At 43.8% G+C, this 19286-nt stretch overlaps 3 protein-coding genes across 8 annotated transcripts in view; 1 reads left to right on the forward strand and 2 right to left on the reverse strand.

Moving 5' to 3' along the window:
* DDHD2 (DDHD domain containing 2) overlaps nucleotides 1-12282 on the forward strand; it is a gene marked incomplete at its 5' end in the record, with an annotated part of 33278 nt that extends 20996 nt beyond the window's left edge. For 2 of the 3 annotated variants that reach the window (XM_082680583.1, XM_082680581.1), the window contains 2 exons: nucleotides 2221-2328; nucleotides 12172-12282. In XM_082680583.1, coding sequence (XP_082536709.1) covers nucleotides 2221-2302 — 82 coding nt within the window. In that variant the 3' untranslated portion in view covers nucleotides 2303-2328; nucleotides 12172-12282. Of the gene's footprint in view, nucleotides 1-2220; nucleotides 2329-3605; nucleotides 4534-12171 lie in introns of those variants that run through there. The other variant, XM_082680582.1, reaches the window with a different exon arrangement.
* Nucleotides 2376-10473, reverse strand: PLPP5 (phospholipid phosphatase 5). 4 transcript variants are annotated; one of them, XR_014298455.1, is made up of 10 exons: nucleotides 10396-10473; nucleotides 10180-10288; nucleotides 9651-9741; nucleotides 9196-9259; nucleotides 8598-8722; nucleotides 7779-7949; nucleotides 6712-6903; nucleotides 5942-6026; nucleotides 4438-4541; nucleotides 2376-2940 (listed from the first exon to the last, which is right to left on the reverse strand). XR_014298455.1 is itself a non-coding variant. In XM_082680589.1 (8 exons), exons 1-7 carry the CDS (start codon nucleotides 10452-10454, stop codon nucleotides 6740-6742), a joined length of 660 nt encoding a protein of 219 aa, XP_082536715.1. In that variant the 5' UTR covers nucleotides 10455-10473; the 3' UTR covers nucleotides 5736-6026; nucleotides 6712-6739. The 4 variants fall into 4 exon arrangements, 2 of the variants coding, with proteins under 2 accessions (XP_082536715.1, XP_082536714.1); XR_014298456.1 differs by lacking the exons at nucleotides 2376-2940; nucleotides 4438-4541 and having other exon boundaries at nucleotides 5736-6026; nucleotides 6712-6851; XM_082680589.1 differs by lacking the exons at nucleotides 2376-2940; nucleotides 4438-4541 and having other exon boundaries at nucleotides 5736-6026; nucleotides 7779-7826.
* A 4213-nt stretch (nucleotides 12283-16495) lies between the features above and the next one.
* NSD3 (nuclear receptor binding SET domain protein 3) overlaps nucleotides 16496-19286 on the reverse strand; it is a 103365-nt gene continuing 100574 nt past the window's right edge. The window contains exons 22-24 of the mRNA XM_082680587.1: nucleotides 17938-18044; nucleotides 17180-17384; nucleotides 16496-16751 (exon numbers count right to left, since the gene is read on the reverse strand). Of these exons, the coding sequence (XP_082536713.1) occupies nucleotides 16510-16751; nucleotides 17180-17384; nucleotides 17938-18044 (554 nt within the window). The 3' untranslated portion in view covers nucleotides 16496-16509. The remainder of the gene's footprint in view (nucleotides 16752-17179; nucleotides 17385-17937; nucleotides 18045-19286) is intronic.

Genomic DNA, 19286 nt, shown 5'->3' on the forward strand with positions numbered 1-19286 from the left:
TACATCTTCTTTAGTGAATTGTCTGTTGAAATCTTTTGCCCATTTAAAAAATTGGTTTATTTCATTATTAAGTTTCAAGAGTTTTCTACATTTTAGTTACAAGTTCTTTTCAGATATACTTTTTTTCCTCAGGATGTGGTTTGGTTTTCATTTTTCTGTCAAGTAGGTTTTGAAACGCAGTTTTTTATTTTGATGAAGTCCATTTTACTGAAGTTTGTGCTTTTCTGACATATTTAAGAAATCTTTGCCAAATCCAGTGTCATTAAGGTTTCTCCTTTGTTTTAGAAGCTGTGTCATTTTAGCTTTTACATTTAGCTCTGTGATCCATTTTGACTGAGTTAATTTTTAAAGATGGTGTGAGGAAAGGATTGAGGTTCATTGTTTTGCATGTGGTTTTCCTGTTCTAGCAACATTTGTTGAAAAGTTTATTCAGATGGAGAAACTGTTGACTTGCCTTGACTCTGTTTTGTTCCACTGATCTGTTTGTCTGTCCTTATGCCAATAAAACACTGTCCTGATTACTGTAGCTTTATAGTAAGGCTTAAAATTAGGTATCATGAGTCCTTCATCTTTGTTCTTCCTATTCGTAGTTATTTTAGGTATTGTAGGTCCTCTGCATTTCCTTATATAGTGTAGAATGAACTTGTTAATTTCAGCCAAAAGGCTTTTTAGGAATTTTGATTGTGATTGCATTTTATCTATAGATCAATTTGGGGGAAGAATTGACATCTTAATAATGCTGAGTCTTCTGACCCACGAACACAGTTGTCTCTCAGTGTATTTTGGTCTTTAGTTTCTCTCAGAAGTGTTTCGTGGTTTTCAGCGTATGTATCATGCACTCTATAATTTGTATTGCCCTCCTCCTATTATGAATAAGGTTGAGCATCTTGACATATATTTAAGGACCATTTTAATTTTCTTTTTGGGGAATTATCTATACCCTTTATTCTCTTTTATATTGAAATTTTGGTCTTTTTTTAATTGATAAATCTGTGATACGAGTTGCAAATACCTTTTCCCCAGTTTGTCTTTGACATTGTGTACATTAATTTTTGCTAAGTAGAAATTTTGATTTTTACGTAGTCAAATTTATTTTTTCCTTTTTTGGCTTCTGGAATTTGTGTCATACTTAGATTTTCCTTGCTCTCCAAAGAATTCCTTACCACAGTTTATTCTGATATTTTAGGGTTTCATTTTTACATATAAATCTTTGATTCTGTTCAAATTTATCCTAATAATAAGGTGAGGATTGATCCAAATCATTTTCAGGATAGCTATCCAGTTGTTGCAACACTGTTAATAGATTTGAGGTTCTAACTTTATTGTATTAAATTTCTATGAGTATTTAAGGCTATTTCTGGACTTCCTGTTCTTTTCTATTGATCCATTTATTTATGCACCAGGATCACACCATTTTAATATCTGGTTTAGCTAATCTCTCCTCACTGGTATAGGAGGAAGGAGTTTCTTAACCTGCTGTCTGTGTATGGAACTTGTGGGGAATAGAAAAAAGTCTATGAGTCCAGTGAAATTCTATTTATAATTTCGGGTATATATGTATATGGTATCTTTTCTGGGGAGTAATCCATAGGTTTCATTAGATTCTCAAATAGATCCATGACTTTAAAAATGTCAAACCTTAGATCTAGAAAAGTGTTTGAGCCATATACCCTTATGGCAATCCACGAATGCTGTATTTTTATAATCAAATTTCTTTACAAACTGGATATAAGTAATTGCTTGTACACACACTGAATAATATCTGGAAGATGCATGAGAAATTGATAACGTCAGTTGTCAGAAGTTGGGGACTAGTGGTTAAGAAACAGTGAGAAGGAGACTTCATTATTATATCCTTTTATATCTTTGATTTTTATTCATATGATTGTATTGGCTTTTTGAAAAAGGTGAATAACATTTAAAAAATTAAGGTGATGAATTGGACGACTCTTCCATGTTGTTCCAAGAATGAGTTCTGTGGAAAGGGAGGGCTTGGTCATTTACTACTGGCTTTTTTATATTACAGGACATAATGCTAGACTTATTTGTTATAAGGTTACCTTACAAACCACTGCCAGTTACATCACCTCTGAGTCAGATTTGTTTTAAACAGTAAAAAAATGAACTCGTAAGGTGGTCGTGTAGATTGAGATGATACATGTAAAGCATCTAGTACGAATGTTAGTTTCTTCTTTTTACAACATAATTTTTTCTCTACAGGGAGTCTGAAGATACAGTACTGCTGGTCCTCAAAGAAATCTACCAAACCCAGGGTATCTTCCTTGATCAGCCTTTACAGTAAAAATGAACCACCTATGGCTGCTTAATGTAAGTTTTTAAATGTCATGTATGCAGCATATTACATGTGACGAGGAACTGTGGAGCCTCAGCTCTTCCTACATATTAACATGTGATGAGGAACTGTGGAGCCTCAGCTCCTTATAAATATACTTTTTGTTGCCTGTCACCAAGATCCAGGTTATTACTCATTTTTAGAGGGACCCTGCTTAAAATTCATGGGAAAAAAGCACAGTAGGCCACTTAGAGAAAGGTTAGTGTATGTTTGTTTTGTTAGCGACTTGGTCCAATAATACTTGCCATTTTTAGGATCTAAACTCAGAATCTTAATAGTTGACCATCTGAGAGTTACCAGGGCAACAGTTACAGCTTTAAGTACAAACAGCTCATCCTGGGATTTATGTTGCTCAGCCCTTTAGATGTGTAGTTAGGAAGTTTGTGTGGCAGACTCTGGCGTTCTCTCTGGTCGCCTTCCAGCGTGATGACCTCTTCAACTCCCTCCCTTAGACGGGCACTGAGGGGTCCTTCCCCAGAACACCTGCCTCTTTGTTGCTGCAGTTTTTTCCTCTCCTCAGCGGCCCCATTTCCTGCAGGTTGCCAGCCTTGCTCACCACTGGGGTCTTAGGAAGATAATCTTCCTCTCTGGAAGTGAGTGGAAAAGCAAAGGGAAGACCCTGTTACTTTTTACCACTGGCTTCAGAGAAACACTTGCCATTCTTGCTTCATAGCTGGGAGTGGTTTGCATCTTTAATACTTTGATGATGGTATTTAGGTACCCCACTTCTTTTTTTTAACATCTTTATTGGAGTCTAATTGCTTTACAATGGTGTGTTAGTTTCTGCTTTATAACAAAGTGAATCAGTTATACATATACGTATGTTCCCATATCTCCTCCCTCTTGCGTCTCCCTCCCACCCTCCCTATCCCACCCCTCTAGGTGGTCACAAAGCACCCAGCTGATCTCCCTGTGCTATGTGGCTGCTTCCCACTAGCTATCTGTTTTACATTTGGTAGTGTATGTATGTCCATGCCACTCTCTCACTTTGTCAGAGCTTACCCTTCCCCCTCCCCTTATCCTCAAGTCCATGCTCTAGTAGGTCTGCGTCTTTATTCCCGTCTTACCCCTAGGTACTTCATGACCTTTTTTTTTTCTTTTTCTTAGATTCCATATATATGTGTTAGCATACGGTATTTGTTTTTCTCTTAGGTACCACACTTTATTGTTTATTACTTGAGATGGTATAAAGTCTGAGTTTTTGTTTTGGGTTGGGTATAAATTTTTCTAAGAAATTATTGCTTATCTTTAGAAAATATTCTAATCTGGAAGTGGACTCCTGAGATTCAGAAGGCATTTTGGGGTCTGCTCATCGCTCATGGGTGTTCTCTGCATTTGAAGGCCAAGTCTAAGTGAATGAGGGAGACTGGTGGCCATCAGATTCTCTTGAGCCAGCTTTTATTTCCTACACGTACTGTATGAAGAAAGACTAAAATCTGTAAATACTGTTTACTCTCTCTACAGCTGACTGACAGATTTATTGCTAGGAATCACTGACGCTGTTCATTGTTTCCACAGCTGTTTGAGCTGCTCTCAGAGGACAGTCTAAAGTGGACAGTTTAGTTCACATCAGGTGCATCTTTATAAAGCAAAGATGTTATATATGCTAGACCTGCCCTTTTATATCATATCATACTTCAAACTGGGAGACTCTAGACAAAGTCCGACTTAGTTGTTAGTTCTTGAGGGTTATAAAAGCGGACAGACCTGAAATTACACAGCTTTGACTGATTAAGTGATGAATAAAATGTTTCAGTGGTGCATTGATGGTGAAATAGAATTTGTGTAAGCCATCTGCCACAGCTGCTTGGGTGAAGGGAGTATTGAAGAGTGTCCTCTTCAAGCACACAAACAGCGTTGCCTCCTTAGGTACCCGTAGTGCAGGTCGCTATGGAACAGGCTCTCGGCACAGGCAGTGTTGGTAGATCTGGCTAGGGGGAAGTGTTCCTTATTCTGAAAGACAAACCTGCGTCTATGGGGCCAGGAACAGCTGGTGCAGAGTCAGTGTCAGAGCGTGCAAGTGAGATGCACCTTGAAGAAGACGAGTGAATGGAGACTAATAGTTTCCAAGGCATCTTGCTCACCACTGTGCTGTAGGTATTTTCTTTCTCACAGGTCTCAGTTTGTGATTGTCTTTGCAGTTCTCTTTGTGACAGTCCTTCACACTCCTCTCAGGTTCCTACAGGCCCTGGTGGACAGAGCGGTGTAGACAGGCAAGCTGTGTTTCGCTTTTTATATCGGTTTCTTGTAAGTAAATATATCATGGTATCCAAAGCCCTGGAATTTAACATTCGCATAAGCCATCTCTGACAGCAGAGGGAAGGTTAATTACTGTCACCCTAGAGATAAGTTCGGGGTAAAGGTGAGAGCCTGGCCTTACCTTGTCCATCTGCTTACACACTAACGCTAAGCCACTAAGAAGTCTCATCCATATGAAATACTTTATTTTCTTTACTACATAAACTCTGCGTGTGAAGTAAGGGTTACTGAGAATTCAGTAGCATTCAGTACATATTAAAGGGGAAGCTTTCATCAAGTTGTTGTCTTCATATTTAAATTTGGTCTTCCTATTAACAGAATAACTAAAATTTAAGAGTAAACCAAAGGACCAGCAAGAGTGAGTCCCTGTAACCAGAGATGAACAGGATCAACCTGCATGGCTAGATAAACCACTGTTTGTACTAAGAAGTGTTTCCTTCCTGGTGGTGAGGGGCAGGTGACTGGAAAAGAGCTTTATATCCTGTTTGTCCCCCGTGCTGGTTTCACGGATGTATATTCCACGGGGTAATAAGCTTGACTTGAGTTCCTTGTTTGGTTGTATATTATTTGCACTACTTCAGCATCATGCGCAATCTCTTGACCAAGGCTACTTTTAAATGCTGGTGGAGGATCATTTTCTCCATATTCCCAGCTGCAGAATTGCTACTGCTAATCTCAGCAAAAGCGATGGTTTGCATGGAAAGATCGGTAGCACCGATTAGCGTTCTGACAGTTTGCACTTTTTGAAATGTTTTTTATGTGATTATATTTAAATCTTTAGTAAATTCTGAAATAAAACCATATTGACCAGTTGTCTACTTTTACCTGGCTCATCCATCATAAAGTAAAGAGAGTCAATACAATAACCATTCTCTTCCCCTGTGTACTACTAAAACAAGTTTAAAAAGAGTTTTGGGCAAAGAACTAACGTTCAGGTTCTTTCCCCTTGACTGTTGATTCAAAGTGCGGCAATTATAAGGTAAATATTGAGATGCTCCTTTTGTATCATTGACATCAGCCACTGCTATAGACAGTGGAATCACTTGTGTCAGATAGGGAATCTGGTGTCTAACTTTGGAAATGTTTCAGGTCTCAAATGGAACTTTAAGCACAAAAAACCACGTTCACCGTTAGGAAAAAGATATATTGAAAATATGTTATAGAAATACACAAATCAAGGTCATATTTATAATATAATCACAAAAAGAAAACATAAAATATAATCACAACACAGAGAAAGGCCGTTATAGGTCCTACACCATCAGTTCCGCCGATGTCCGTCATGGTCCATTATACCCTACGGGGAGGGCGGGGCGGGAGGAGACTCACCTGCCCTCCAGACAGCCGGTCTCTGACTACCCTGCCCTGCCTTGGCTGCTTGGCACAGCTGGTGCATTTGGGCAGATCTTCAGTCCTGAGTGGAGGGAGAGCAGCTCGTGAGCACAGTTACACAAGTGAGGTGGAGACAGTGAGTACTGAATCCACGCTCCTGACCAGTTTCTTTTTTATTGTGTTTACTCAGTAATTCAACAAATTATCAAATCTCTTATGTTTACAGTATTCAAAATGGACAGCAGTACTTAGCTGGACTTGAATAAGATATGCACAGTGGTAAATAAGCCAGAACTGGAGATTCTCCTATTTAAGGTGTGATGGAATTGCCACCAGAGAAAGTAAACAGAACTAAAATAATTTAATTGCTCATGCCCTAGATTTTAAGATTTTGAGCTATGGGAAATGGAAATTAAGTTCCGATCATCAACGCTAGCTTTTAGGATAAAGTGGGGCTAAGGTGAAAGCTTCTTTGCGACAGAATCATTCCAAGAACAGTACTGAAGTTAAGTGTAAAAACACTGCAGACCTTGGGATACCAATCTGATGGGCCACATTCATAAGCTGGAAAGACCATGGAAAGATCTCGTTACTGGAATGCGTGGCGAGCAGTAGTGAAAAGGGACCTTGACTCCTCGCGATAAATCCCTGTGAGCCAGGGCAAAACTGCATGATCATGGGGGCTTCTCTCCTCACCTGTACCTCTCAGGAGGTAAAAGGCAGAAATTTTTGTCCTGGGAGTGGTGAGTTAGGAGGGGCTGATTCACCTGTTTTCCAGGAAGGCAGCTCCAGTGTCTAAACATCAAAATGACGAGGGTCGCCAAGCTGCTTTTGCGCGGTGGGAAGAGCAGGGCTGCGCTGCAGTGGTCTGTGGCACTGGGCGTCCGTCAGGGGAGGGTAGTACTGCCTATAGCAGACATAGGCGAACGTCAGGCCGATGGTGGATCCAGCCAGGACATCTGAAGGCAGAGGAGACGGGCCTTCCCTCAGTCACGGTGATGCCACCCAGCAGAGGGAGCTTGGCCCTCCAGGTTACTCTACTTGTTTAGCCTGCAAACCCCCTCAATTCCAGGCTTATGGGGTTTTGGGGTTTTCTTAATTTTATCGTACATTTGCAGGATGTTCTCTAAACACCAAATCAAAACACATGTTTAGTTGGGTAGTTATAACAAGGCTTTTTCTGAGTTCACTGCATTGAATATTTTTAATTGAGAAGAATAATGAAGGTTCACTTAATGCTATCAACAACTCCTTCTCACCATTTAAAGGGTTCTAGAGGAAGGAATAAACTCTTCAGGAGTTGCTTCTCTTTGCAAAAATTTATTCTTTAAAACTGAGCTCCTAAGGTCCTCTGGGCAATACTGTCAGCTTTTTTTTTTTTTTGAACTGTGGGCTTTCTGTGCAAATATTTGGATATTTTACTCTATCATTCAACTTAAATTTCTTTGGTTTAATTACAATTTTATGTTTTCTTGAATTTTACTTTCGTTTCTGAACAAAAACCTCACGACAGTGAACTTGATTTTTAAGAAAGTAAATTGAATTTTGAGGTTGGGTGTAAAAAATTTCTTATAGAGTTTATTCTGAACTTATGATGCTTCAAAGTCATGGGAAAATCAGAATGTCCCTCATTGGTAATCTGTTTAAAAGATAACAGTGTGCTTTTTCATTTTCCGTGTAGCAATAAACGCATACTCAGTACAGAACGCAGACCATCCTCTGCTCACTTGTCTGTTCATTCAGCAGACACCCAGGGAGCGTCTCCTGTGCCAAGTGCTAGGGAGAAATGATGGGAGAATGGTGGAGGCGTCCATGGCCTGGATGCCTTGCTTACCTTGCCAGTGATGCTTGTAGTCACAGGTGCGGGACAGTGCAATCACAGCTGCAAAGAGTAGGGGTGACAGAAAGGAACAGAACCTCCAAGATTCCCCTCGGCCTCGTGGTGTGAAGCAGTGTAACTTCCCTGCCAGGTAGAAGGACGCGAAGGCCAGACCAGCAAATGCAACTAGAAGAGGGAAAACCTCTAAGTATATGTCTTTTAAAGAAAAAGAGGAGGCTATGTTTTTATCCCTTTTGGTAACTTTTGGTGTAGATCATCGATCTACATCGTCAATTATGAGGGAGAAGGAAACAAAAGGGAAAATGAAGCACCGTTTCCCAAAGTGAGTAACATTTACCCTGGGAATAGTTTTGGAATCCTAGCAATGGGACTTCACTTCCTGATGCGTTAGTTTCCTGATGCGTTAGTTTCCTGATGCATAAATGGGAATCATAAAAACAACAGTACCCATCTCATTGGGCTCTTTATGGTATCAAACGAGACACGAATCTAAAATGCTTTCGGAAGCACCTGACATACAGTAGCTCTTCAATAAAGGTTAGTTAATATTTTTATGACTGGAGCAAGATTGCAGAATTTAGGCAAATAAAACAGTAATAATAAAATGTTCAAATTTCATGAAGGTAAACTACTTCCTCTGTCCTCGAATATTTAATATTCGAGGTTCAAGCTTGTTATTAAAGAAGGGGGCTCTCCGATTTCTAGATGCAAGAACAAGAGCGCATGAAATGTTCCCATCCTCACAAGCTTCCTAGGTTAAATTCAATGATCCCCCAAAAAAGCACAGATATAGAGTCCACGTGGTATTCTTACAGGAAGAATGTCCACTGGGGAAGCTCTTGCGGCCCTCATTCACCACGTCCTCATTTCCTGTGCACGTCAAGTCATGATGGGCTTGCCCGTCGGGGAAGCAACGGTAGAAGTAGTCTGGGCGTGGCCTGCACGAATAAGCGAGGTCTGACGTGGATCATTTCCAGCTCCAGAAATTATTTTTTGGTTGTGTTAGATAGCTTTCTTAACTGTCAGTCAAACAGTGTCCCAGGCAAAACAGTGAAACGGGATTGGATAGTCACCACTAAGAGAAAAGCCTTATTTCCAGGGTCAGCATTTAAACCAGGAAGGAAAAAAAGCCACTGCGGCACGTAGTTACTTTTTAGGGCAAAGAGTGAGTCGTGCTGCAGCTTCTGGGGGTGCTCTGGAGGACAGCGACTCCGTGTCAGTGGGAAATGCTGTTCAGGGCAGAAGAGAGCCCGAGAGTCACCCAACGGACCGAGGCAGAGGGAAGGGAGGAAGTGTTTGTTAGAAGAGAAAGATCAGACTGAGAATAAAGAGAAAAGGCTACGGGGAAGATGTGGCAGCAGTTGCGTGCGCCTGCCCTCCTGGGGCGAGGGCGGCAGCGCTGGGCACTCACCTCCCCACTATCAGTTTGACTGTGTTGGTGAAGACGCCGTTCAGAGCCAGGGCCAGGCTGGCAGCTGGAAGGCAACGGAAGTGGCTGCTGGTGGCGTCTGCCCAGGAGGAGCGGCCGGGTCCCTGTCTCGTGAGGCGCAGCCGCGGTCTCCGGGGACAGAGGAGCGCTCGGGCTCCAGCCGGAGCGGAGCGTGAGAATAATCCCGCCCCCCGCCGGCCACTCCGCCTTGGCACAGGGAGAACGCGCTACCCGGACTGAGGACTCGTCGGAGCTGCAAATAGTCCGGTGCACGCAGGTGCACCCAGGACGTGGAGCACGTCTCACAGGCAGCAGGCGGGGCACCCCGGAGACGCAGTCACTCGAGGAACGTAGAGCTCGGCCCCCCACCCCCCCGCCCCGCAAGCCCCGTGGGGGCCCCCGCCTCCTGCTTCCGGCGCTGGGGAGGCCGCGCTTACCCAGGCAGGCCTGCCGGCTGTCCACTGCGTCCGCCTTCTTCAGACACCGGGCCAGGAGGACCGGGGCCAGCGGGGCCAGCAAGGCGACGACCTGCGCCGGACACGGCAGAGCTGAGCACGCGAAAGGAAACAGGGCCGCCCCGAGAACGCCAGACAGCTAGCTGGGAAAAGAGCTCCCACAGCAAGAGGGGTGAAGTGACAGCAGAACTGGCCTATCAGACCTCCCGGCTCCCCCGCAAGTGCCGCGTCCCGGGTCTGCCTGCAGCTAGCTGGGCGCCGAGCTCCCGCGGGAGCCGCCGTCACCGCTCCTCTCAACGACCAGTTGCCCCGGGCCGCCCTGAGCAGCCGCCCCCAGACCCTATCCCTGGAGCCGAAGCGGACGGACTTCTCTCTCAACCTGGCCCTTAACCGTTACGACGCGAAGGCTCGTCTTCAGCTCCGTGGCGGAGCCAGGGGGACCTGCCCGCTCCCTCCCTAGCGTTCGGCTCCGTGAGAAGTGCGGTCAGAGGGAGGCTGGTTCTCCACGCACAAACATCGGCTTGGTGGCGAAATACTCTGCTTCCACGTACGGATTCCGGTAGAGCCACATCTCCTCGGGCTGGATGAGCCTCTGGAAGGGCGGGAGCAGCTCTGTTACCCTAAAGGGGACACAAAGGTGCGGACGCGTCGGCGGCTTCCCGGAAGCGCGCGCGGAGCCCGGCCGGGCGGCGGGGCCGGGGGCCGGAGGCCGGAGCGCAGTCCTTACATGAAGACCGCGAACAGCGCGAGCCGCAGGCCCACCTCCGCCGCCACCTTCTTCCCCATCACGGCGCGCGCGCTCAAGGCTGACGTGGCGACGCCGAGGGAGGGGGGCGCGGGGCGGGGCCGGAGCGGGGGCGGGGGCGGGGCCGAGCGCCTGAGACAGCGACGGACGAAGTGAGGGGTCGCTCCAGCTGTCTGTCCCCCGCCCGCCCGCGCGCCCGACCTTGCGTACCTTACAGAAGCCCGGGCCTTCCGTCCCGGGGACCACGCAGACTCCTCGTTTCCGGATCCAAGTCCCCTGAAGCACACCGCGTACTGCGGAAAGACGTGCCGGGCTCCCGCAGGACCTTGCGGGCCTCGCCGGCGCGGTGGACGCGCTGGGTCTTTCGGCCCCGCGCTGGTCCCCTCCCGCTTAGGATGGCCTCTTGCCCACTGAGTGGTAGCAAGAAATTACGGGCAATGAACAAGTCCACATATTTAATTTGCAACATACGGGACAATTTATTGAAGTCAACCTCAAGCAAAATCTGAAATCAGTGGAATGTCATTAAAAACCTTTCCAAATTAATCCTCACGGAAGCAAAAAACACATTTGAATTCCAAAGTATTTGTAAAATAAGAAAGGCAGCATCTCAGTAAATATAATGTACAAAAATTATATGTTCCTACCAGCACACACAGTAGTAAGAAGCTTAAATATTACAGGCAATGCTAATACACCGTAACTAGTCAACACTAAGCTATCTATATACAGGTTAACCAAGCTTTACACGTTTCACACTATGCAATAAAACATAGGCCAATCAACAAAATCCCCAAAATATCATATATCTTGAAGTCTATGTGGCAACATCAAGTCATTATACAGTAATGCCCTAGTGGAATACCTCCAGGGAAAATGAACACTAATCTTTAGTGTCAAGAGCTTCTAGCCAAGTCACAGAAACTCAAAAGAGATTGACTTAGTGAATATTGATGCTTTGTTATTAAAGACTCAAGTCTCAAGGGATTTAGGCAAAAAATAACAGTTCACAGGATCTACAAAGTTTATTACAGATAAAGTACAGAAATAACCAATCTACAAAGGTAATTATCATAGATAAAGATCACGAGGAAATGAGAGCAGAATCTGTAGGTATCTGTGTTTTGTTGTGCAATATCACAAGTGGATACAAATGAATTTCTCCTATCAATTCCAATTATGCACACACCCCTGTATATAAAAAGAACCAGTTGTAGTCATCATTTAGCATCTTGGTTATCAGTGGCAACATGATTTTCTTTTTTTTTTTTTTTTAACACAGGGCATGTGACAGCACAAATGAGATAAAGAGCAATATTAGTGACAACAAAGTAAAAGTAAATTTTATCCAGTCCACTTCTAAACTGACAAGTTTGAATCCCTCATTTAGGTCATCTGATGGATACCGAGAGGCATTCACACACATCAGAAGTCTGTGGCAGGTGGGGAAGGGAAACCCGAGGGTGCTTTCTTGCCAAGTAGCAGGTGCAGTGATGTCACATAAGAAAACGAAGGACTGAATGAATGACTTTGGTAACTATTCATCTTTTCCCTTTTTCTTACACATTAATGACTCTGGGACGCCACCAAAGGACAGGTAATTCTCTTCCTCCTTCGTACATATGTGCCACACGAACCTGAACTTGTCACTTAAGCAATGGACTGAAAAGAACGGAAATGGGTTTGAAACACACAGGTTACACCCAGCATTTCAGGAGAGTAACATAAGTGCAAATTTTTGTTTTTTTCCCTACGCAGGCATATATTAAAAGGAAAGAAGAGGTGCTTGGGGATAAGGTTGACAAAATAACAAAACAGAGAACATACATATGAAGTACTCGTATAAATGCTGCTGGTATTTCATGCAGGAGTCTCTTCCCCGAACGTGTGCACTGAATCTGAGAGAACTACTGTGGACACTTCCGTCTGCAGAACTTCGCCTTTAATCCAAGTTCAAGAGGGTAAGAGACAAAACAGTATACAAAACAATGCTTTCTACTTCATAAATCTTAAAATAACTGTAAAATAAGGAGAATCTGAGGAGTTTCAAGTACTTAAAAAACCTGAATTCAATGAGGCAGAGGTCTCAGTGTTAAAGTGGCTACTTCGTACCTGTGGTAAACACTACACCCCCTCCCTTACCCTACTGTAACCCCCTTTCTCCCTGTACCCCACCCCGGATAAATGTCGGTAGATTTCAGTATATACAAATTCCCAACTCTTCCTATTTGTCAATATAGGGCAAAGCTGTCTAATTATATCTATTCCCGAGCCTATCTGGAAAGGGAAGCGAGTTCTACTGTTTGTTTACAAATAACCAGAGACCAATTCTAGGTGGCCTGAGGCCAAAGGAAGTTGTTCCAAGTGATCATGTCTGCAGCAGCTCGGACAATGAGGGGGCTGGACACATCAGCCTTTTAAGAAGTAATTCAAGTCGAATTTGCACTGCACAGCACAAGCAACTTCCCAATGTAGAAGGACATCAAGTGTGAGCTTCCCAAGCTGTCAAGACGCCACGGTAACTTGTTCTCTTATCCTAGTGGGACATGGCATGCGGCGGTACCTTGACTTTAAGGTGAATGCTAAAGAAGAGGCTTTCTGTTTTAAAATGAAATGAGAGACAAGCAACAAATCCCCGGGAGTCCAGAGACTGCGCTCCACACAGCTGGCCCATCTGTTTCCAAACTGCAGATCTGGGCTGGACCCTGACTGGAACACACCATGCAGCGAGCTACTCAAGGGAAACTCTACTTCCTGAGTCAGGAAAGAAAGGTGTCCAACAGCCGCCCTGTCTGAGTCCTTTCCGCAATCATCTCGTTGTGAGTTTCCCAGCGTTATTCACAGGTGTGCCTCCAAATACTCTGGGGAAATGGCAGCTGGGAGCTGGGAGCAGCCTTCCCCCTGCCTTTTTTTTTTTTTTTTTTTTTTTTTAGTTTTTAGATGTGTTCCTGATTTGAACACATAGAAATCTCCAAGTTTCAATGATTCTAAAAGTCAGCCTATTTTATAGCTTAGGCCAGAGAATTTCTGAGAATTAGGATAGGGTGGGAACTTGTTAAAAGAAAAATGAAAATAAAACCCACCCCACTCCTAATTCCAGCCCTGATTAGATATTAAAGAAGTGACTCACTCCCTCCAGCTGCTTCTGCCTGGCCTGCCGGGAGCACAGGGCCGTCCACCCCTCCCTTCCCAGCCAGCGGCAGGACTCCTCACGCCCCCTCCGGCGCAGGGCCTGGAAGGCCTCCAGGATTTCACCTCTAGCTCTTACAGATCTGATTTCTGAAGATTTATGCTGATTATCAAAAATCTTACGTTCGCTTCTTCCACCAAAGAACCAACATAAGGTTAAAAAAAATGCCACCGTTATCCCATGCTGCTTTAAGTTATTTCATTTTCGGACAAGAATTAAAACCCAACCATTTATGCTCTGACCACAGACAGATTGAGAAGTTAACAAATAACAACTTCCAGCTATCAGTGAGCAACATGTCTTTTGCAAAATTTCATTGGCGAAGCACAGACAAGCACCCTGCATGGATACTATGCACATATAAAGCACAACTTATTCTTTTTCTGCTTCCATAGCCTGCACCTTTAAAATATACAAACTAGGCAACAGTACGAGGTGTGAGGAGAGCTCCCTGGCACTGCCAGGACTAAAGCCACGTTCCAGACCGTTAAAGGACACTCGCGGACCAAGACCCCAAGGCTGTGGTCAGCGATGGTGTTTTCCGCCCTGATTTCTGAAATGGCAGAACAACCCTATTAGCCAACCCCCCACCCCCCCCAAATTAAAAAACCTCAGCAGATCTCTGCTACAGATACACAAACAAAATGTGACACAATGAAGAAGCTGCATAAAAATACTTAAACCTAAGGTATTTGTAGTATACAGGATATACCCTGGCTTACCATATAAAACTCACCAGATATTAAATAGCACTAAGTCCAAAACAAAGCAAGGAGATAAGATTCCATGTTGGATACCGTTTCAACACGAGGTGCATTTCAGATATTAAAGGAAATCCTTCATGTTAGTAAGTTTAAAAAAGCAAACATTTATCATATACATATATAAAATAAAGTTTTAGTATGATAAAACCTAGATTTTCTTAAATTATTTTTTAAAAGGACATCAAACCATATGATTGCTCAAGAGCAAACTTTAGTGTTTTGGTGAGCTGTAATTCACGTGACTTGTAGCAGTCGCATTTGGTAACACATACAGCATTTTCTATCTTGCTCTTTCTTTTGGGACCATATCTAATCAACAGAATTACTGGAGGCCCAATAAGTTACCTCAGAACTATTTGCTGGAATCAGGCAAATGGCAGTTTAGGAGCTTAAGTAAAAGAACTGTAGTGTTTGTTTGTTTGTTTTTTTTAACAAGAAAAAATCCAGTATAATTGCACATTTACATACAAAGAAAAAAAAAAAAGAAGCACAAAACAGGTTTTTTTCTTCTTTTTTCCAGAGAAGAGTTGTAAATTGATAAGGAAAAGGAACACACAGCACAACTGAAGGAATGTTGTGGAGCATCTATCTTCCCTGCCTTTATAAGGTCACTGGGTACTTCCTGAGGGAAAATAAATGCTACCAGGTACCGGCAATTGTTAGCAGTCAAAATTCACAGAGAAGTTGACGTTCATTCAAGCTAAACCTAGGCTTCTACTTAGTACAGTGTTACAACAATGTCTGACAGGACTAATTAATTCATACAGGGAATCCTGGAATATACATATTCCTAAGCATTAAAAGCAAGTGAGTTCTGTGGCAGATATTCCGGTTCACTTGCGTCTATGAGCTCCAACCATTCCTGCTATCACTGCTTTCTGTGGAGCTCTCCCTAAGTGCTTCCTGCCATGAAGTGTGTTTGTGTGGCTCTCATTTACCCTGTAGAAGTACAAGTGCTACCACTTTCACCCCCAAATTAGGAACTGAACAAAAAGATCTATTCAAATACAGTTCAAATTCATTTGTGTAGTTTTCACCAGGACACGTGACTGAGTGGTCAGCTGACAAAGGGAATGTTTGCTTGGGAGAAGAAAGCAGAGACAGAAAATTAAAATGCCCATAATTCTCTCCAAGTCAGACCAGGGTGTACATTAAATTGGATAGAAAATGGTGCTTATTTGACCCAACTTTTGGTCTGTGCCTTTCAACTCCCTTTAGCTGCCTTTACCAGTGTGTCAAGACAACAGGAATGACCATTCTAACTCTGTATTCATATCCACAGAGACACACTTCATCAAAAACACCCATTATCAGTGGAGAACGTTTCAAACTCAGTGAGGGCATCGATTTCTTTTTTTCTCCAGAACAAAAAACCAACAACCACATTATATACCTTTCTAGGTAAAGTTATATCGGAAAGCCCACCTAGTTTAAGACCACAGAGGTAATATTCACTGAGGCCTTTTGATTTCAAGAGGCCAGATTCAATACTCCCACAGAGCCCTTCTCTAAGACTACGAGAGGCGTCTGGAAGGGAAAGCGAAGCCAGCCTCCCTGCTGCTCAGGAAAGCGGTATGTAAGACCACCATACCCTTTTCTAGAGGGCTTTCTGCAATTCCTACTTAAAACACACACACACACACACACACACACACACACACACACACACACAGACACACACACACACAGATTAGACTATCTGAACTACACTTCTCAAAATTTTTAAAAATGAAAATAAATAAAGGAATGATGGCTACTTTTGCTTTTTACACCCAAGGAACACATCCTAGACTTTAAATTTATCTCATTAACAGAACTTCTTCTCTTTGTTCTTATTTTAAAAGCGAAGACATCTCTTTTGCCAGCTGCAAAGGCATTGAAGCACAATAAAAGGCAAGAAAAGACCAAGGGAACCTAACCCTCCACAAAAGAATCCCCAAGCTGACAGGACGAAACTGAAAAACCAGATCCCACCAACGGCTTCTGCCTGCACGGCCTGGTTCCCCATCTTCACTTTAATAGGGCAGCGCTGATGGCCAAGGCTGTATGCACTGCAGCGGTCTCTTCTTGTACTAACGCATTCTCTACTTTTTTCTTTTCCTTTCTTCGTTTCAATAAAAAAAGAAGGAAATCACTGCCCATTTATTCTTTGACTTCTTCTCCATGATCCTGTGATTCCAATTTACATTTGATCTTGCTCCAGTATTCGGGTGACACGGGAGATACAGGGTCATGTTCAGAGCAGCAGAGACGGCCTTCCAGAGCGGAGGGCACCAGAGCCCCCTTTTCATGATCTTTGCAAAACGAACGTGGACAGAACTCACAGAAGGACACAGCTGCGCCGCCGCACTCATCGCACTGATGCCACGGGCACTCCCACTTTCCTAGTGTGGGCGGGAAGAAGGGAAGGATCCCAGTGAGTGCCTGTCCCCAACACCCACGAGACACCCCACTTCCCACCTTCCTCTCGGACTGGGGGCTGAATGCAGGTGACTACGACTCCAAACCTCAGCCAGCAGAGGTCTGGGTGCACCTGTCGGTGTGGCTGCGAGCTACTGCCCGAAACTCAGCTAGGAGCCAACTACCACCTGTGGTGATGGACAGTAAGACACCAGTCCTTGCTGGCCCACGGGCGTCCCCCATTTGCACTGAGACAGATTTTTCACTAGCAAAATCTTTGCTTGCTACTGTTGCTTGCTCTTTCCAACGCTTCCCATCCCACGGCTCCACACGGGGGACTAGACCGCCCGTACTCTGAGTCGGGCATGGTGGGCAGAGATGGAGTCGGGCGGGGCCTGCAGGCCGGGCTCACCGTAGGGCGGCTGGGGCAGGTTGAGGCAGAGCAGGTGGTAGGCTTTGGGGCAATCCTTCCTGTCGCACATGACCAGCTCGCCGCTGTCCCCGCACTGGAAGCAGTGATCCTCATGCAGCTGCTTCGGCTCTGTTTTGATTTTTCGTCTCTTCTGCTTCAGCTTAGCGTTTTTTGCCTTTTCTTCAGTTGTGGACGCACATGCCGACTGGCAGGAGAGAGGGGGTCATGGTTTTAACGATCACAGTGCGTGAAGCTTCACGTAAAAGGGAGATCCTACAACCTCACGTTCATTTAAATTCACCTGTTGTTCGGTTACCTAAAACACCAGGAGGGCTTACCCTGTCACGGAACTGTAGTAAAAATAAATCATTTTTCATTGATTTTTTAAATAGGTGTTTTTTTTTTTCCAAATTGCAAAGACAACTGAGATAGCATACACAAACCATAAAGTTCACCAATTTAAAGTGTATAATTCGGATACACTAAAGTGTATTAGGATAGTGTGAATTTTTTTTGAAGTTTTTGAAAAAGATCTTGCTAAGTTCAAATTCAATCAGAAACACAGACATTTTCAGAACCTAACAGTTCTCACTGAGATATGCTCTAGTGGGAGGTCGGAGTCTAAACTCTGGGTAAACGCAACTGCTGGCCTGCAAATTAAACCAGGTCCCCCTGGCCAGCACCTCCTGAGACAGCCCCAAACAAGCTTCTTCAGCAGCCCCTCCCCAGCCCCAGGGGCGCCCCCTGCAGCCACTGACCTTTGGCCGCACGCCGAGGAAACCACTGCAGTTATCCGCCCCGCAGTGGCACTCCGTCCTGCCATTGCCCAGACAGTCCAGGTTGTAATTAAATGTTAGCTCCATCCCTAGAACACAAGAGAGAGAAGTATTCAGACTCAAGTCCTGGGGGAGAGAAATGCTGTCAAAGACACACCCTCACAACGAAAAAAGAGACATAATTCTGACATGAAGACCCTTCCATCCTCCGTGTTCCACACTGAAGACGGTGATGGGAAAAAGGAAAAAAACAACGAAAAAAACCCAAAAAACTAGAGAAAAACATCCGATCCACCAATGATTAAAACAAAAATAAATATTCTACAAAAACCATCATATTCTTTTCACTGAAGTGGTCAAAGACCATGTGACAGAGATTAAGAATCTGAAATCTGTGCTCAAGAAAAATGGGTTCTAGTTTAGCTCTCTTTTCTAAAACTAATTTACACTAGTTTCTAAATAAACAAGACGACCGTGGAAGTGTCACAGCCATACCATTTCCAGTAATTAATGCCTCACATCACGGTCAGGAAAGACTTCAAGATGCACATTTACTACATGCACCAAAGCCCAGGGACTCAAACTAGGAGGCCTAAGCTTGCTTTCTTTCGTCCTTTTTTTTTTTTTAAATTTGGCCACACCATGCAGCAAATAGCAAATTCAATGTACACAGTCAGTCCCCTGCTTTTCACACATAACAGATTCCCAAGAACGTGTGCCAGAGTTAAACAAGGGACTTCCTGTTATGAAGTGGTTTCTTTCTCAGAAATTAAAAAAATTACATTAAGTACTGAATTAAACCCTGTCTTTTTGCCGTTGCCTTTAAGGACAGATTTCTAGCATTTTAAAGGTTTTTTTGTTTTGTTTTTTTGGCCACACTGCTTGGCTGAAGGATCTTAGCTCCCCAACCAGGGACCAAACCTGGGCGCCCGCAGTGAAAGCACTGAGTCCTAAACACTGGACTGCCAGGGAATTCCCAGTTCAAGCTTTCTTTAGCTGGACCTCAGCAATCCACAGCGAGTGCTAGAAACACAGTTTACATCACTTTTAGCTACAGCATTTCTCTTCCCACCCATTTTTCTACAGACTTAACAAACGAGAAATTAAGTCTTGCTGTTATTGATGCTGGATGGGTAAGGAAAAATGAAAGCAGTAACTCTGCTTTGAGAAGCGTTTTATGTCTAATTTGAAACAGACTGATTTTTCAAACTAAAATACAAAACAAAACAACCTCCCGCAAACAAACGAAGAGACCAGTTGATGGTAACAACTGGTTAATATTTTCTTTAATATTAAAGAAAAAAAAGCTTAAACATTTGGTTACATTATAC

Source organism: Grampus griseus, assembly GCF_964374135.1.
Source record: "Grampus griseus genome assembly, chromosome: 21".
In the NCBI taxonomy this organism is placed as follows: domain Eukaryota; kingdom Metazoa; phylum Chordata; class Mammalia; order Artiodactyla; family Delphinidae; genus Grampus; species Grampus griseus.

Bases quoted from the DNA above. Each gene is read 5' to 3' on its own strand.
- PLPP5 (XM_082680588.1), bottom strand. From the start codon at position 10,454: ATGGGGAAGAAGGTGGCGGCGGAGGTGGGCCTGCGGCTCGCGCTGTTC. The intron at 10,289-10,395 runs GTAAGGACTGCG...TGTCCCCTTTAG, and splicing joins GCGCTGTTCGCGGTCTTCAT to GGTAACAGAGCTGCTCCCGC. The intron at 7,950-8,597 runs GTAAGAATACCA...TCCCTCTTCTAG, and splicing joins CCCCAGTGGACATTCTTCCT to TTGCATTTGCTGGTCTGGCC.